The 19,076-nt window shown below is 44.5% G+C and overlaps 1 protein-coding gene across 3 annotated transcripts; it reads left to right on the top strand.

Annotated features, from left to right (window-relative positions):
• Window positions 1–485: 485 nt before the first annotated feature.
• Window positions 486–16,671, top strand: LOC124865030 (axin-2-like). 3 transcript variants are annotated; one of them, XM_047360020.1, is made up of 10 exons: window positions 488–1,376; window positions 4,139–4,270; window positions 7,772–7,874; window positions 10,203–10,343; window positions 10,436–10,962; window positions 11,447–11,623; window positions 11,708–11,923; window positions 12,137–12,262; window positions 12,924–13,082; window positions 16,183–16,671. In XM_047360020.1, exons 1-10 carry the CDS (start codon window positions 586–588, stop codon window positions 16,307–16,309), a joined length of 2,499 nt encoding a protein of 832 aa, XP_047215976.1. In that variant the 5' UTR covers window positions 488–585; the 3' UTR covers window positions 16,310–16,671. The 3 variants fall into 3 exon arrangements, with proteins under 3 accessions (XP_047215978.1, XP_047215976.1, XP_047215977.1); XM_047360021.1 differs by having other exon boundaries at window positions 490–1,376; window positions 11,711–11,923; XM_047360022.1 differs by lacking the exon at window positions 16,183–16,671 and having other exon boundaries at window positions 486–1,376; window positions 12,137–12,365; window positions 12,924–13,058.
• Window positions 16,672–19,076: the final 2,405 nt, after the last annotated feature.

Here is a 19,076-nt window from a genome sequence, read left to right as displayed (position 1 = left end):
TTCAATATTTTTGTCACGTTTTTCCATCTGTTTGGTATGATCGATGTCCTACAGGTACTGGAGGCAACGGGGGAGGCTTAATTTTAGTCGCTCCAGATGAGATGGAGAGTCCTGGGAATGAGAAACTAGAAAGTGACAGGAAGGGCGAGAAGACGTGTCGGTGACTAAAGCTTGCCCAATTGAAGGTCTCGTTGAAATGATGCGGCTGCATTCTTTAAATTGCTAAATTTCTTGTTTCTTTGCGCCCTTTCAGTGGAAATCCCAGTCCTGTTGGTTCATGTGAGAAACCGCTTTACGTAATGCTGCTGCAGCGTTTTTTTCTCCAGTTTTCAGTATGCTGCTCTGTTTTTTTCTCCTGTAAAATCCAGCAAAGGCTCAGACTGCGTTCCGCTGTCTCTTTGAAGTCGGGGCGGATCTGGTTGTGATTAGATCAATACTTTGTGTTTCAGAGAGAAGACGGGCAGTTTGAGAGAAGCCCCCCCCCCCCCGCTGACATAAGAGAGTGAGGAGATTACAGTAGGAGCTCAGAGGAGGTGATCAGCGCACAGGCTCTCTTTTGCTCTATCTCCTGCTGCTTTTAGAGACATGAGCCGGCCGCTTATGGATCATAGCGCCAGTAGCTTCCGCGAAGATGCCCCTCGACCCCCTGTGCCAGGGGAGGAGGGCGATGCGTCCCGCTACCCCAGCAAAGCCGCAATGATTAAACCCCTCAAATCCGCTCAGCTAAGCTCTCCGGGCTCCTCGACGCGGAGGAACGAGGATGGTCTCGGGGAGCCGGAGGGGAGCGCCTCCCCGGACTCGCCGCTCTCCCGGTGGACAAAGTCGCTGCACTCCCTCCTCGGAGATCAGGACGGCGCCCTTCTGTTCAGGACGTTCCTGCAGCGGGACAAAAGCGTGGACGCGTTGGACTTCTGGTTCGCATGCAACGGCTTCCGGCAAATGGACCTCAAGGATGCCAAAACGCAGAGGGTCGCCAAAGCGATCTACAAGCGCTACATCGAGAACAACAGCGTGGTGGCCAAGCAGCTGAAGCCGGCCACCAAAACCTTCATTCGGGATGATATCAAGAAGCAGCACATAGACTCTGCAATGTTTGACCAGGCACAGACTGAGATCCAGACCAACATGGAGGAGAACGCCTACCAGATGTTTCTGATCTCTGACATTTACCATGAATATGTTCGGACTGGTGGGGAGAACCCAGGTCACGTCAGCCCGGGCTCTTTGGGCAGCCTGAAAGTTGTCTGTGGATACCTCCCCACGCTCAATGAAGAGGAGGAGTGGAGTTGTGACTTCAAAGCCAAAGCCCTGGTTGGACTTAAGGGGCAAAGGGTCCCCATTACGAGGGCTGTGGAGATGATGGAGAAGGGATACAGGTATGTCTGCAGCACCTTTTATATCCTGGTTTCACGCTCTGATGCAATATTATCCAGGGTTTTAGTCTCCGTCTGCAGAGGTACAACACAGTTTTTCCTCCTCCTAAGTTTGCATAAACTCTGTGGCCATTCTTCACCCTCTCCCAAAGCCTCCAGCAGCAGCCCTCTGCTGGCGCTCGCCTGGATTTCCGGAGCTTTAAAATGGTTCCGCAGAGTGAGGGATCGTCTTCCAGAGAAAAGTTCACAGAGCAGGGACTGGCTCTGGCCCCAGCCAGCAAATAATAGATGATGGCATTGCTGTGCTATGTCTCCTCTTGTACCACCACTGTCAAAAGCCTTTAGGCAGTGATAAAAATCTACTGCGGCTCTTTTGATGTCACTTTAAAGTGAAGGTAGTTCATTTTATGTGTTTCCATAAATCTTCCTGCTCTGTTTGTTTAAGTTAACGAGAAAAAACTGTATGGTGTTTTTCAGTCTCAAGTATTTTCAATCTCCTGGTTCAAATGTTGGGAGTCCTCTGTTCCTGTTGCTAAATGTAGTTATTGTTCTATAGTGAAAAAAACAACACAAAATATATAAGTCGATCTCATTGCTTTTGTTTCAAACAAAAAGTGAAAATCATCATTCACTCTGCTAAAATAATGGAACATATTTGCACCAATCAGTCGTACAGAGAGCAGAATCAGCCAGTTTTCAATTGATTAGCTCTGATCAGTCATCAGAATAGTGAAATTGTCAAATATCGGGATTTAATTTTTCCTATCCAGTGAATGCATCAAAATTATGACCTCCTACCATAGTCTGTCTATAAATGCATCAGTGAACATCATGTACTTTGATTCGCTTTAGTAGAATCAAAGTTTCTTTTTTATGTTGTATAGACTTTTTAGGGATCGCAATCAACTGGTCAGACCTCATAGTATCTAATGTTGCCATACGTTTTATGGCATTTTATCTTAAGGCTGTACAGTTTCAGCAAAATCTTTAATTTTGATTTGGTTGTTCTAAATTGCATTAACAATATCAATTACAATTAACTGTCATCTTTCCAGACACCTTTTTTTTTTACCACTGAATAAGGCCCCTATAACTCTCTGAGCTTTAGGGTCTCAGCTACTAAACAATTACATCTGATGAAGATATTAAAGGAAGTTGGAATACATTCAGCTGGCCAAATGTGTTACAGGTATGCAGAGCGGGAATGTAGCTAACAGACATGCCACTCATAGCTAGCTTTCCAATTGTAATTTTAAACAGCAATACTTTTAATTAGGATTGGTGGATCCTCTTAAGTTTCTACACCATGACTGTCCCAAATTTTATGCGACTTGAAAGATTTTCAAACTGCTAAATTTGTCTTTCTTACGAGCAAAGTGAATCTGTAATAGCTTCCTTTCAGCCAGCTGACAGAGAGTGCGCAGCTACAGGTGGGATAGCTGCTTAACTATAAGCTATTTGAGCTAAATTTATGACCGGTAACTGCCCAAGCCTACCTAGAATATTATTCATTTGAACTATTCTGCGGTTTTAGGCTAACACAAGTCTCACAAGCTGATGTTAACTAGTTAAATAGTCAGGCTATCTGCTAAGGTATAGCCTGCAGTCAGCTGCGTGTCAGATGTAATTTAAAAATGCCGTTAATCAATGATGGTGATTGTGATTAGTTTGACAACCAGATGTATTCAGAAACAGCCAAATTAGGGAAGGAAAAAAGCATAGTGGCTGTCTTTCAGCCAGATGACCAACAGTGCACAGCAACAATTTATGTTGCATATAGCTGGAACAATTTCTAGCTGCTCTGGCATTTTCTCTCATTGAAAGGAGCATGGTACACCAAGAAACCAGTAACTGGGCTGTGCTTAATCACCAAACAGAGTCAGAACATGTGCCGTTCTTTTCCCAATCATCTCTTCGGATTCAGGTTCTCTTAAAAGCAAAAATAAACCTTTTAATGGCAGTAGCTACAGTACAGAATCAAAACCCTCCTCTTCCTCCCTTCACTCTTCGCTCCCCTTCTTGTTTGTGTCAGTTCTCCTCAGATTCCCTCTTTTGCAACCCCCCCGGCCTCCTTTACTTTTATCTTTTCTTCCTTTTGAAAACTGAGGGACGGGGACTACGAGGTGTGCTTTTGGAGCGGAAAGGAAGAACGGAGGGAGGGAGGACGGTTGCAGCTCATGAAAGGGAGGGAGGAGACAGGATAAATGAGGGGGTGAAAGAGAGGCAGGGAGGGAAGAATGCCCGGCCAGCTGTGTTAAATACCTGACTCTTTGCAAGCCCTTCTGAAGGTCAGTCTGGAGCTGGGGGGCCTGCAGCTTTAGTCATGCTGGGTCTTTCTCCCTCCACATGAAGACCCTCCCCTTCTTTTCTTTTCTCCCCTTTCTTTCCTTCTGTGACACACTCCCATGCTTCCACCCAGCGTTAGGAGTTAGTCCCCCTCCCTGCCTTCCTTCTCCTGTACCATGGCAAGAATGCAAACACAGCGGGGCATGCATGCTGGGGGAAAGAGTGAGGGTGGATGAGAGAAGTGGAAAGAGAAACTGTGGGACATTCAAGAAGTTTTCCCACAAAGTTTGCCAGGCCCCCCACCAGCCTGTCACATCTGTTCATCATGTTTGCTGTTCTTAGGAGATGAGGTTATAACCACACATTTGTTTCATCTTTTTCTCCCCTTCCTAAACATCAGAAAAAAAACAACCTGACTTCATTTGAAATCCTCGGCTTGTCTGTTAGAGTTGCAATAAAATGAATCTGTTGTTGACCAGATCCTACAAGAGAGGAGAGCAGATCAGCCCCTACCATGCGGGCTCATTCGCCCCCGTCAGCAGCACCAATGACAGCGAGGTCTCCAGCGATGCCTTGACGGACGACACCATGTCTGTGACTGACGGCAGCGTGTAAGTGGATGTTAAACAAACATACGTGTACGGCGGGAGGAAGTACTAAAGACATTTATAAATCATCTGATAAAACACTGGAGCTGGTTAGGGTCAATAATAATGATCCCAAAGGATCTCTGACAAATACGGTGGGCTGGTAACCAGTATCAAGTTATACCATAGTCATATAGTTCCTATAGTCATGTAGCACTTCCCCCTCCCCCACCTGTTGGTATGCAATGCTGACCAACTGTTAAAGAATGTGTTTGTTCTGTTGCTTAAGTTTATGTATCAAAATATCAATTAATATATGAATACCTTTGTAATAACCTGAACAACCGCTATATTTCATTAGCAGCGGTCTGAATAGTTGTTGCTTTTCTTTGATCATGCATTAAATCACCAGATTACATTTTGTGTAATTACCATAAGACCATAGTATTCATACTGTGAATATCTAATACCGACCCATACCTACTGCTGTACTATCTTCTCGCTGACTTAGACTCAAAAATGTCTTCCTTTTTTTTCTTTGCTGGTTTGGAGTAATGTTATTGTGTTTCTTGCTAAAATGTTATGTTATCTCATTCTTCTACCCCCATTATCTATCTGTTTTGGTTAAAATAGTGACTTTATGGAAGCAAAAATGTAGTTTCACGATTGTTAATCGCTGCTCAGATTGTTGATACTTCTACGTCGTTCCTAGGAGTGTAGACATAATATTAGACATTCACAGATCAGAGTTTCGCAGATATTGAAGGTCTAAAATAATGAAACAGACCAACTTTGCTGTACTCCATCATCCTTCCTGCTGTAATCTGTTGTGGTGTTGCTTGGTCTCACCCTCATACAGCCTGACCGAACCATAGACATGTTGTTGAAAATGCTGTTTCGATTTAAATAGCATCTGAGATCTCTGTGCCTTCTCTGACTTCCTTTTTAAACACCTCACTTATACTGAAAACAGCCAACTTTTGCCTTCTGCCCTCACCAACAACGTTCACGCTATAGAGTTTTTACTACGACCTGTAAAGTCAAGCTGAAACAGGCCATTTCTAATTTATATTCAAACATCTGTATCCAGTCCTCGTTAAATTTCCTTCTAGGTAAGGTAAGGTAAGTTAATTTATATAGCGCTTTTCAGTAACGAGACACTCAAAGCGCTGTACATACAATTACAATACAATCACAAGAAAATAAACACAGACACAGAAAAACAAATCAAATGATACTACAATCCTTCTAAGAAATCTAAAAATCTATGAATCCTTCTGAGAAATCTAATAGTCTCATCATTCCACTGAATTCTAACTAGGAAAGCTGAGTCACGGGTACAAAACAGCTTCAATCCACATTTTCAGGTGCTAATGATATATTGCTTTTACTGGTACTGACCGGTTGAACTAAGTAATAAAAGTCCATTGTAGTCTAATTAAGAAAGCTGGGTCATTGGTGTAAGAGCAGCTAAAGTCCAAATTACTAATAATATTTGGTTTTTGCTGGTAATCCTTCTGAGAAATCTGAAAATCTATGAAAAGTAATGAAATCACACATTTAGGTAAAGTAAGATAGGAGGGGAAAAATCATATTTCAGACTCTCCTAGTAGACCTCTTCTAGTATTATTAATTAAATTTTACCACTCCAAGCTCTATCTCAACTAAGCAGTGATGATCTTTGTGGCTTTTGCTTTCTATTTGACATAAATGACTTTTGAGTTTCCAAACTTGGTTATCATCGGCTCCTTTTTTTTTCTGATTTAAGAACTGACTAGGTACTCATGAATGCCGCTGTCCACATGTATGAACTTATCGACCTACGTGTCTTGGGCCTCGTTCTCATACAAGATAATCAACTGACAAGGTGTGACGTCCTTTTAGGCAGGGTCTTTCTCTGGGACAGAAAATGGAAGAATCGTTGACCAAAGTTCATCCTGAATTCATCTGTTAGGAGGTGTCAAAAAGGATGCCATCCAGATCAACCATGACCAAGCTAAAGATACTTATAAGCCGAAAGCACTGAAATTGAGTGCAAACTCTTGGCTTACTCATGAACACAGTGGCTGTAAAGCCTTTTTTTTTTTTTTTGTACAGGAGTCAGAAAGACATACTCTGCTGTACTTTGCCCAGCACAGTTTGAAAGCCTGAGCCACAGGGACACCCAACTTCCCCACCTCATTTCTTGCCCACTTTGGCCTTGATCACAATATCTGCCTCTCAGTAGGTCACAGCTATATAGACCCATAAACATTTAAATCACATTTCCAGATAAAGGCACAGGGAAAAATAGAAAATGACGAAAATGGTAACAGGGGAGGAGGCGCTTGGTTGAGAAGAGAAAGAGTGTGGAGATAGAGCAAGGGGGGGGGGGGATTTTTGCTTATATCTTATTTATGGATTTGCTTGGACGCTGGGGAATGCAGCTGTGCAGACTTCAAACATTACCTTATCTTACAAACCAGCCTTTTGATGTGCCGAGATCAGAGGCTGGCTGCGGCAGAGCTTGCCAAATGAAGATTGGGAGTGTTTTTGGAGGAGGCAGTGGGGGAACTATGCTCATGCGCATGACTGTGGTGTTTCAAAACAAAAGTAAGAAAGTGCTCCTCAGATAGGTTAGGGATCTAATGTTTAACATGGGCATAAAGATATCGAGCTAAAGTCATCTTTGTGCCAGGCAGCAATTCAGCTTTAACCACCGATGTATCTTTATGACATACCCTCTAATAACTCTTTAAAAAGCTGTAAGGAGGAGGTAAAACCAGCTGTAACTTTGGCTTTACTTTAGCTACTGGGACAGGAATGCTTGGTGCTGACACTTCTGACTTTCACAATGCAGCGTCCCTTTGCAGTCTAGATGAGTATGGAAGAAGAACTTAGAATGTGGAAAAATATTAAATGGAATTTCGTACTTTATTCCAAACTGTACCCTTCCTTTCTTGCTTCCTTCCTTCCTTACTTCCTTGCATCCTTTCATTTATCAGTCTCTCCATCCATCCTCCTGTGTATCCTTGCTGCTTCACTGGTTCCTTGCTCTTTGTGGTTGTTACAGGTTTTCAATTTAAAGTCCAATCTGTAGAATTAACTGTCATAAATACATAGTGAACATGTATTTATTTTTATAGTTTAAAGAGCTTAGAATGGGCAAATTACTCTGCTCAGTTGAGTAGGGGAAAGTATGGAATTTGGTCTTAAAAACTAGAACACTGTCTTGTGTGGATGTTGAGGGGGGACGGGAGCTGAAAATGACTGTCATTTCTGGGGCAAATTAAACCCCCCTCAAACTACCTCCTTTTGGAGTTGATAGCCCAGTCCGCTTCGACATACAGACAGATCGAACGCACTGACTTGGTTAACCTCAGGATTTGGGATTAAGCCTGAAGGAGGAATTCATAAATTACTTTTTTCTTTTCCTTGAAGTGTTTAATGTGTCCTTTTGGCTAACAAGCGGTCTTTAATGATGTATCTGATTGGGTAATTGACCTTTTGTGATATCTCTGTGTATCCCCCCCCCCTCTCTCTCAGAGATGGCATTCCTCCATATAAACTGGGCTCCAAGAAGCAGCTACAGAGAGAGATGCAGCGAAACATGAGGATGAACAGCCAAGTCTCTTTGCCTGCTTTCCCTGTAAGTACACAAACAAATGCACACACACTCTGAAGTCTCTTTGAGCCTGGGTCCCACAGTGTAATTTCCATACCACCCTCCGTTCTGGGTCTCTTTCTGTTCTATGAATAGTGTTGTGCAAACTGTATTTGGCATTCTCGATTCAACAACACCAGCAAAGATCTGAGGAAGTAGCGTCAAAGACCCTGCTTCCCACTCACACACACATCCAAACACAAGCCCCCTGCCTACCTTTGGTGTCACCTACATCCCCCATTAGGGTTCCTTGAAGTCTGTAGGGGGAAGGAGGGAGGTCTCTAAGCTGTTTATCGCCCCAGTGCTAATTTTTTTGCTTCTTCTTCCCCGCCGCTGCTGTAAATATGGAGAATAAGGAAGAGATGAGGAAGATCTCTGCCGCCTTATCCCGGGGGCCCTGGAATCAGCCCGGTTCCTCAACAAAAACAGAAAGATGCTCGCAGTGACGTGCACGTACACAGCGCTTTGATCTACAGATGAATGGAGCAAATGCACGGGGAAGTGACAACTTCCAACTGAGATGGCCCCCTTCCTCTATCCCCCATCCATGCATACACGGACCCCCCCCCTTCTCTCTCACACATAAGAGTGGAGGATCTGAGGGAAGAGTCTGAGCATGTCATGTGAGCTCTCAGCAGGTCAGGGGGATGTTGGTAGCTTAAGGTTTATGGGAAGAGAGAAGAATATGATTAAGGTACTGGGGCTGGGTACACGTTAACAGAACTTATTAAATACAACACCTTGCAGAAATATTTCTACACCTTAAACTCGTCCACATTCTGACACATTCCAACCACTAACTGCAATGAGTTTTTCTGGAATTTATGTGATAGACCAACACAAAGTAGCACATAATTTGAAATGAAAAAAAAGGGATGCCAGGTTTTCAAAACATTTTTACTGATTAAAAACCTAAAAGTCTGCAGCCAATAACATCTACCATTCCACGTATTTCAGACCAGCTTTCCTGTTGCTGGTAAATAGGAGGATCCCCACAGCAATAGGGTGCCACCACAAGATGTCACATGAGCCGCTGTAATTATTTCCCACACATGATGTCTTGCATATAGGCCAAAAAGTTGAGTTTTTGCCTCATCAGATCAGAGGACATCTTACACATGTTTGTCTTTTCCCAAATGCTTGTGAAAAAGTTTTAAACAGGCTTCTCTTGGCTTCTTCTCAACATTAGCTTTTTGTCAGCAGATTCTCCCTCCTGAGCAGCGGATCTCTGCAGCTCCTACGGAGTTACCTTTCACCTCTTAGCTGCTTCTCTGATTAATGCTCTGGTTGCTTGGCCTGTCAGTTCGGGTAGAGAGTGTATAAATGGTAAATAAAATCCGTAAAATGTTGCGATTGTAAAAGTAACCCATTGTAAAATTGTGAAAAAGTTCAATGGGTGTGAATACTTCTGCAAGGTACCATGAACTTGAGATTAAGCTTATGTTCTGATAAAAATCAGGAAGTTTGGGACAGGAAAAAAGCTTCACAGATTGGATCTGGCTGCTCTTCATGTTTTTGTTCTTGTTTTTGTTTCTCATCTGACTTTATTTTAGATGGCTGCCATTCCCATAATGCATCAGCTTCGAGCACCATCAGTCAGCCACTCTTTCTCTCTCTTTATCCTGACTACTAAGAGACAGGAAAAGTAGAAAAACATGGAGAAACAATCAAGAAAACCCAGATGCAAAAAAATGCAAATATTTTAAGATGTGTGCAGACACTCACTGTCACAACACTTCAGCTTAAAGGTGTCCAGTGTGTGACAAGGTGGGGGAATAAACTTGCTCAACCCTTCTGATCCCCCCCCCTATTTTTTAGTACCTTTATCTCTTCCTCTCAGTTCTTTCCTCCTTTTTATTTTATCCTGAAAGCGCACATCTCTGCATTCTGACTTCTCCCATTACTTATTTTTTTTCATCCCTCATCCTATCCTCCCATGAGTTCTCTTTCACCCCCTGTTGCTATGCGGCTTTTAGTCCTAGATGTAAAGCCACTGCTTCTATCAATCTATCCCTCCTTTCACCAGCCTATCCTCCCCTACTGAGTGTTTGATATTTGACGAGGAAGTCTTTGAAGTGTGCTGACTTTGGAGGCCCGCTGATGATGACAGAGGGAAGCAGCCGAGGCCTAACCCAGCATGACCGAACGCCAGGCCCACCGCCCCCTAAAACAGCCTTGGGTTTCAGTTAGCAGGCCGTGGTTATTACCGCTAGTGGTTTAAAATGGTGTAAACGACTATGGAAGCTGTGGAGGGTGGTGCCTTGATTGGAAATGATACACATGATAATTTATCTATTTTCTGTCCCCTCAAAGCGCACAAACTGTCCTCCGAAGGAGATGGTCCCTCTGGAGCCAGCACAGTTTGCAGCCCAGCTGATCTCCCGCTTGGAGAACTTGAAGAGGAAACAGGACACCTTTAACTCTCTGGAGGAGAGGCTGCAGCAGATTCAGGAGGTTTGTGTGAAACTTGTTCTAACAGGACTTCTTAATTTTCTCTCATTCCGTGAATACATTTTTTCTTTTGTGCTTTTCTTTTTGTTTACCAGGAGGAGGAAAGAGAAGATTCAGAGATCTCTGTAATTGCTCCCCAGCTCTCCCCGCATCCTTTAGCTCCTATCTCCTCTGACGAGGATCCTCAGGCCATTCTGGATAAGCACCTTTCTCGGGTCCTCAAGACCCCGGGCTGCCAGTCTCCCACCATGATCCAGCACTCCCCTCGCTCCAGCTCCCCAGAGAATCAGCCTTTCGCTTGCACAGGCTTCGGAGGCAAAACCCACATGAGAGCTGGACCATTGAGTTTTTCTGTTTCAAGCCCACACCAAGGCGCTTTTGCTCTGGCCTCAAGTTCCAACAAGACCCTAGTAAGCAGGCAGAGCACCAAACACATCCACCACCACTACATCCACCACCATGCCAGTCCAAAATCTAAGGAGCAGATTGAAATAGAGGCAGCCCTCAGGGTGCAAGGCGTCTGCTCCAGCGGCGGCAGGTGTCAGTCTTGCCAGGCTTACCAGCGCAGCCGCAGTCTGGGAAGAGAGATGTGTGGCGCCGTCTCAACAGAGAGCAACATGGGGTGAGTCCTAAGATCTTCTCAAAAGCTCAAAGGATAAATCAGAGGGACTTTGCTGTACTCTGTTCAACCTTCCTGTTATCTGCTGAAAGTCTTGCTCTCTTCCAGTCTTGCAGGCTGAATAAACAATATAAATAGAAACTTAACTGCTGTTAAGTTGTTATGTACATTTATGGCCTTCCTCTGACTTGATTTTTAATACCTATGTTGAAAGTGGCCCATTTTGTCTTCTTCACTGTAACAGCTTCCACATTGAAGTGTGGTTTTTACCATGACCTGTTGCCTGACTGTAAACAGATTGGATCTTTAAATCGGCCATTCAAGCAGAAAATTAACAAATCCCTGTCCCTTGCTGAGTTTTGCAGGGCACTTCAGATTTAGATCTGGATCATCCCCCTGATGTTACAAGGGAGAAAGTTTTTCCAGTTGGAATGTTCTTGTTTTCTTGACCTTATGGAAACAAAATGCCTCTTCTCTTTCTCCCAAGGCGCTCCAGCTCACTATCGAGACGCGTGTGTTGCACCGGGGCTGAAGATGGAGTTGCAGACGGATGCCTAGAGGACCACGGGATCTCACAGTTGCCCACAGACACCACAGACCCCACCCAGAGCGTGTTGCAGTGGATCCTGGAGAGTAAACACCAAAGCAGGCACAAGTCTCACAGGTGAGCAGATGTAATGGGCCTGACATGTCCTCATTTATCTCCTGCACATTTAGTATAGCTAGTAAATGTTTCCTCTCTGTCCAGCAGTAACCAGAGTGGCAAGAAATTCGGAGGCTCGTCAACTCAGACGCACACATGGGGCGGTGGAGGAAGCTGTGGCCACCTGCGTAGCCATCAGCCAGCCCAGCCCTTCATCCAAGACCCCGCTATGCCTCCTCTGCCCCCTCCAAACACTCTGTCCCAGCTGGAGGAGGCCTGCCGCAGACTGGAGGAGGTGTCCACCAAGCCCACCAAACAAAGGTACCGAACAGACACCAGAGCGCTGGCCTGGTCCACTTTATTCAGTGCATTTAAGGGAACTGAATACAAGTGCACAATCCATGGTTTTCAGATTTTTATTTGAAATTCATACATAATTTTTCTTCCCCTTCACAATCATGCATTGTGTTAGATTGTCTCATTAGGTAGACTGAAGTCTTTGCAGGTGGCCTTGATTATCTTCATCTTTTTTAGGCATTCATTACCCAGCCTTCAGCGGGAGAAGACCCACCAAGTTACAGTCCACGGAGGGGGGCCAGCCCTTATCAGTCCCAGCCCCTCTGGTCTTGTCTCCACCAGCCCGGGTCTCCAATCAGAAGAGTACGATGCCTCTAGCGTCCTGCCCTCCCTCTCCTCTCCTCCTCTCTGCTCCTCTTCCTCCTCCTCCTCCTCCTGCTCTGAGCTATAACAGCCAACTTCCAGTGTACTTAGACTCTTTTAACTCTTCCTACTTGACACCTGCACTGCTGAATGCGCACGCACAGAGAACAACACACAGACACACATATCCTTACAGTAACTGAAAAGAAATCTGCTTTAAGGTTTGCACGCAGACTTCCTCTGTGTTTGCATCAGTCTTATGCTCGTGCTGCGAATGTGGAGGATCTTGTCACTGTACCACCTGACTGACGCTTCCTTTTCATGGCGATATATTTGTATCATTAATACTGGCTGTCCTTCAAGGAGCTGGCATTGCGCTGCTGCGAGCAGAGCTTAGTTCAGAGAGAGCTCCTCTGAAGTTGGCCTACAAAGCCTTGGACCCAGCTGAAGGAGAATTGATAACACTGTGCTTCTTCACATGACTCTGACTCCCACACTCACTGACAGCTATCCTATTTCTAGACTTGCATAGTCAGCTGCTAGATAATTATGTGCCTTTGCTGAATTTCCTGCTCCTCTTTTTTTTTTACCGCTGTATTACGCCCCACCTGTGTCCATGTCATCTCTCACATCCTTTCTCCTCATCTTTGTGTCCCGACAGATGCAAGATTGGTTTGGGAGGCCACGCAGGGTGCAGCGGGGAGACGGTGGTGACGTATTTCTTCTGCAGCGAGGAGATCCCCTACCGGAGGACCATGAAGAGTCACAGCCTCACCCTGGGTCACTTCAAAGAGCAGCTCCGTAAAAAGGGCAACTACAAGTGTGTTAAAGGGGCGGAGCCAGTTTTAGTACATTTACTCATTTGCAGACTAAAGTGAAATGCTTAATACAGTACATCGCAAAAGTGTTCACACCCCTTGAGGTTTTTCGGATTTTTCTCTCCTTAAAAACACTCCCTAGAAACATTTTTGACTGTTCTTCTTAGCAAAAGAGCAGCAGCTCAGTCTGCCTGATTGAAGAGCATCAATGACTTCTCAAGTCTTGTCACAGGTTCTCGTTTAAATTTAGGTCTAGACTTTGACTGTGCCATTCTGAAACATTACTACGCTTTGATATAAACTGTTCTATGGTAGTTCTGGCTGTATGTTTAGGGTCATAATGCTGCTCAAAGGTGAACTTCTGCCTCAGAGGGGCATACAAGATTTATTTGCATTTAGCCCATCTTCCCATTCACTGTGACCAGTTTCCCCGCCCCTGTGGAGGAAATGCATTCCCACTGAGTGATCATTGTTCAGTCATCCTACTTCTGGCTAGATGTTTTAGGTTTTTGTCCTGGTAGAAGGTGAACCTCTGCCCCATTCTCAAGTCTTTTGGGGGCTTTAATGGGTTTTCTTTCAGGATTGGCCTGTATTTAGCTCCATCCATCTCCCTTTCCACTTTGACAAGCCTTACTATTCCTGCTGAAGAAAAGCACCCCCACAACATGAAGCTGTGAAGCCACCACCATGTCTAGATGTGGGGATGGTGGGTTCACAGTGAGTCATAGTTACTACCACGTAGCATTTTTTGTCAGTCTGTCACATAAAATTTGAATAAAATGCACTGAGGCTTTTGGCTGCAAGATGACAAAATGTGAAAAAGGTCACGGGGTATGAATGCTTTTGCAGGATACAGCACCACTTTGAACACAGCATAGCAGCAAAACATTGAATATCTGAATATATTTCTATAATGTGTCCTGCTGTCTGTGTTTTTGTTTCTGTGCGTGAGTTCGGATCGTGTCAGGCTGGCTTTTGTGCATGTGCAACAAAAAAGGAAAAGACGAGAGAGGGCGGCGCAGGGGTTAGTGGGAGAGTTTGAACTGCAGCAATTTGGGTCCCATCTGTTATTGATTTCCATGCTAAGGCACACTTAATACACATGGCTTTGAAGCCTCAGCCTCTTTCATTTTAACCAACAAAGACTCACACAAATGGCCAGTGTGCAAATTAGTCACTTATGCTATCAGGGCCTCTCTTTCTTTTTCCGTTTTTTTCCCCTCCTCCCGTTGCTTGTGTGTGTGTGTGTGTGTGTGTGTGTGTGTGTGTGCGCTGTGTTGAATGCTCACAGTGTTTACACATGTTGTAATCATTTTATGGATATTTCTGAGACAGTTAATTGCCAGATCCACTCGCTTTACAGGGCCCTGTTTAAGAGCACACAGCTTCGACGTGTGCTTGCAGAAAGAGAGAGAGAGATTTTTACTTTGATTACTTTTATCCAGTGGGTGTTAAAGGAAAAAGATCAAACATTTATTGTTTAGACTGTTGGCGGTGTTGAGGATACGCACGGCTCAGCCGTTGTGTTAATAATTACAGGTATGAACCTGGAAGGGAGGAAAGGAAACATCTTCCTGTCCAGATTTGAACAGTGTTTTTTGGTTTTGTTTTTTGGATCAGCAGATATGACAGACGCTCGGCTCTTCACGTCTGTCTACTTCTGCGCTCGTCGTCTTTTCCGCTTTGGCTCGCTGTCTCAGTTCCTGTCTCATACCATCCACTTTTTTTCTTCTTCATTTTTTTGGAAGGCGAGCGGTTTGGTGCTTTAATAGCAGCGAGAGAATGTGTGGAGTTAGGTCATTTCAACATGGCAATGGTTCAACAAAGCACAGTACTGCTTGGCCCTGCCAGACGATATTGGTGCCAGATGTCAGTGCAAACAGGAGAGAGGTGGAGTGGGATGGGGATCTAGCCACATAAAACATGTTCCAGTGGAACTTTGATCTCTCCTAGCGAGAAAACATCATGACTCTTTGAAGCCCTTTTTTTTTTTTCGTCTTCTCCGAATTGTTGTCAGTTTTCTTATACTCTTTCCCTCCACCGTACTTCTTCACTATACGTATCTGTTTCTTCGAGGCCGCATTTCTCTTCCTGGGCTGCCTTGTTGGTGGTGGCCACCCTTGTGCTAATTGGACCACGTGGGCTCATGCTTTCCTGTACGCACGTAAACCCTTCATACATTCCAGGGACCCTACATATGGGGCAAATTGGGCTGTTTTTCCATTACATAGTTAATGAGCAGATTCCCAGACTCTGCCAACCAACCCACCCCCGCTGTTTTCTCTTCCTCTTAAATGAGGAGTTAGGAAGTGTGTGTGGGTATGGAGGGTTGGCGTTGCATCATTATGCCATGGTGAAGTCATTGCCGAAGAGAAGCTCCTCCTCAGGTTTTTTTTCTTTAACTTGCGCTCATAAAGCTGCCAGGGAGAGGCAGCAACAAGTCATCCTCGTTCACATTTTAGAAATCTTCGTCATTGTAGGAATAAACCAAGCATGAGGATTTTAATGTGATTTTCTGTGATACAGGAACTGCAGCAGGTCATTAGCTCTCAGGTGGAAGGAAAGTTAAACAGGCATTTTCTAGGATTGCATTGTATTCAATTAGTTTCCACCTTCCAGCTAAATAAAAGCATACACACAGCATTATGCCACCACCACCATGTTTCACTAAGGAGACGGTGTGTTCAGGGAGTCTACCCCACTTTGCGTTTGGCATTTTTGCATCCAGAGCATCTTCTTCCAACTTTGTTGTAAAGTCCAGATTTTCCTGTGTGCCAGATTCCCCCACCTGAGCCATGGGTCTCTGTAGCTCCTCCAGAGTTGCCATGGGTCTCCTTGCCTGACCTATCAGTTTAGGTTGTGCCCTGCTTGCTCCAGATTCTGTGGGATGTTTAAAGCCCAACCCTGTTTTAAACTTCTCTACAACTTTCCTCCTGACTTGTCTGCTGTGTTCCTCGGTCTCCGGGATGCTGTTTCTTCACTAACGTTAGGGACAGAAACAACATTTGATATTTGAAAATTTGAAATATAACAGATGTTAAGAATACCTAAATAAATGAGCTCTTTCGATATTAATGGTCTCGTGTCATTGTTCTGCTGCAGGTACTACTTCAAGAAAGCCAGCAACGAGTTTGAGTGCGGCGCTGTGTTCGAGGAGGTGTCGGACAACAGTTCCTTGCTGCCCACCTATGAGGGCAAGATCCTGGGAAAGGTGGAGCGGATGGATTGACTCCTTGCCATCAGCAACGTGGAATTAAAGCCCTATGTGTTCCTCCCGCCTCCCTGGATGTCCTCTCATTAAGCTAAGACTGAAGGACTTGGGGTTGTTGGAAGGGGTGCTGAGGGTTAAGCAGATGGACTAGATGAAAAGGCAGAGAAGAAAACAAAAGCAGATATGGATATTAGCGGACCATCAAAGAAAGTGGTTGGGATGGATGAGAAACATGGACTGCGTTGCTGGACTGAAGTGTCTCTGAGGTTTCTAGAGGCTCTAGGTGAATGACCACTTTCAGCGATGTGGGGCGGGGTGGGTATAATGTGAGACTGAGAACCCACCTAAAACCTGCCTGTGCCGATCACAAGCACTCGCTAGCACATTACTAGTATGTATATGCATATAAACATGTACATTGTATAGATATCTATCACTATTTATTGGAAATATCCCAGAGACAAGTTGCATGGATTGGAGAAACCTCCATTTTTTCCATGATTTCTCCCTTCAGAGCAAAATGAAAGCTTTCCTTCCTTTTTAACCCCTCATGTTGTTTAATTTTCCTCCTTTTTTCTGGACAGTGTGCTGCTGGAGCTTTGACTCAGAGTTTGATCACATACAGGGGTTGGACAATGAAACTGAAACCCCTGGTTTTAGACCACAATAATTTATTAGTATGGTGTAGGGCCTCCTTTTGCGGCCAATACAGCGTCAATTCTTCTTGGGAATGACATATACAAGTCCTGCACAGTGGTCAGAGGGATTTTAAGCCATTCTTCTTGCAGGATAGTGGCCAGGTCACTACGTGATACTGGTGGAGGAAAACGTTTCCTGACTCGCTCCTCCAAAACACCCCAAGGTGACTCAATAATATTTAGATCTGGTGACTGTGCAGGCCATGGGAGATGTTCAACTTCACTTTCATGTTCATCAAACCAATCTTTCACCAGTCTTGCTGTGTGTATTGGTGCATTGTCATCCTGATACACGGCACCGCCTTCAGGATACAATGTTTGAACCATTGGATGCACATGGTCCTCAAGAATGGTTTGGTAGTCCTTGGCAGTGACGTGCCCATCTAGCACAAGTATTGGGCCATGATATGGCAGCCCAAACCATCACTGATCCACCCCCATGCTTCACTCTGGGCATGCAACAGTCTGGGTGGTACGCTTCTTTGGGGCTTCTCCACACCGTAACTCTCCTGGATGTGGGGAAAACAGTAAAGGTGGACTCATCAGAGAACAATATATGTTTCACATTGTCCACAGCCCAAGATTTGCGCTCCTTGCACCATTGAAACTGATGTTTGCCATTGGCATGAGTGACCAAAGGTTTGGCTATAGCAGCCCGGTCGTGTATATTGACCCTGTGAAGCTCCCGACGGACAGTTCTGGTGGAAACAGGAGAGTTGAGGTGCACATTTAATTCTGCCGTGATTTGGGCAGCCGTGGTTTTATGTTTTTTGGATACAATCCGGGTTAGTACCCGAACATCCCTTTCAGACAACTTCTTCTTGCGTCCACAGTTAATCCTGTTGGATGTGGTTCGTCCTTCTTGGTGGTATGCTGACATTACCCTGGATACCGTGGCTCTTGATACATCACAAAGACTTGCTGTCTTGGTCACAGATGCGCCAGCAAGACGTGCACCAACAATTTGTCCTCTATTGAACTCTGGTATGTCATCCATAATGTTGTGTCCATTTCAATACTTTGAGCAAAACTGTGCTCTTACCCTGCTAATTGAACCTTCACACTCTGATCTTACTGGTACAATGTACAATCAATGAAGACTGGCTACCAGGCTGGTCCAATTTAGCCATGAAACCTCCCACACTAAAATGACAGGTGTTTCAGTTTCATTGTCCAACCCCTGTAATTACTGCTGCAGTGCTATTTGTGGATGTGTTCCCCATCTGCTCTGAAGGGCTTCTATATGAAAAAACAAGCAAAAATGTTATTAATGTTTAATTCCCTGCTTTGGGACTCTGCCCAGCTAGCCTTGATCAGTCACGTCTTAGTGCCTTTTGTTTCCGTGGTGAAGGCATCGCACAAAAACAGCCTACATATGTAGAGGAAACTGCCCCGAACAGGTCCTCAAGCCCCCGAAAAACGCGTTTACACCAATGTTTTCCAACAAAAAGCTCTAGAATATGCTCTTCAGTGTGTGTTTGTGTGTGTGTTTGTATTCTGCACTGTGAGCTGCAGATGAAGATGACGGCAGTGGTTATTTACATTATATTTATGCTGTTTTCATCGAGTGTACAGTAACTGTGCGTACATGGGTTGTTGCCATGTTTTACCCAGTTTTCAGGGTCGGCTTATTCCCTTGGTTTTTACAAGGGGCCTTTATGTTTGGAGAAAAATATATTTTCTATGCCTTTTAGTATCCGTTTAATCACATCTGTGTTTCATGGTGTTTCTCATGGCTTCTCCAGCTCAACGTGTAAACTGTAAAATATGCGTTCCATAGAGCTCAGTTTAAAAGATGCCTCGGTACTTTAATTATTGTAATTATAAAGAGATGTAGCCTTTATTAAAATGCTCTATTTTTCAAATTAGCCAACTGCCTCTTGTGTTTTTGTGTTTCTGTGTGCGCCTGCTGTGGAGAGTTCAACCCGTCTGGTCCTGGGAGAAATTTCCGATAGATTTGCATCCATTATCAGCTCTTAATGCGCTCCCTGCTGGAAATTAAAACATGCAGCATTAATTTGGCCACTAGAGCCTCCATGTGTTTTTTTTTTATGGTGAGAAGGAGGGAGTGTTAAGTGTGTGTTAAT

The sequence above is a fragment of the Girardinichthys multiradiatus genome, chromosome Y (genome assembly GCF_021462225.1).
Source record: "Girardinichthys multiradiatus isolate DD_20200921_A chromosome Y, DD_fGirMul_XY1, whole genome shotgun sequence".
Taxonomy (NCBI): Eukaryota; Metazoa; Chordata; class Actinopteri; order Cyprinodontiformes; family Goodeidae; genus Girardinichthys; species Girardinichthys multiradiatus.
This window is presented reverse-complemented; position numbering and strand designations above follow the sequence as displayed.

What these genes read in the sequence shown, in the direction of transcription:
- LOC124865030 (XM_047360020.1), top strand. Translation starts at nt 586, where the DNA reads ATGAGCCGGCCGCTTATGGATCATAGCGCCAGTAGCTTCCGCGAAGAT. An exon ending in TCAACAGAGAGCAACATGGG is followed by an intron (nt 10,963 to 11,446) that starts GTGAGTCCTAAG and finishes CTTTCTCCCAAG; the next exon opens with GCGCTCCAGCTCACTATCGA. An exon ending in CCGGGTCTCCAATCAGAAGA is followed by an intron (nt 12,263 to 12,923) that starts GTACGATGCCTC and finishes GTGTCCCGACAG; the next exon opens with ATGCAAGATTGGTTTGGGAG.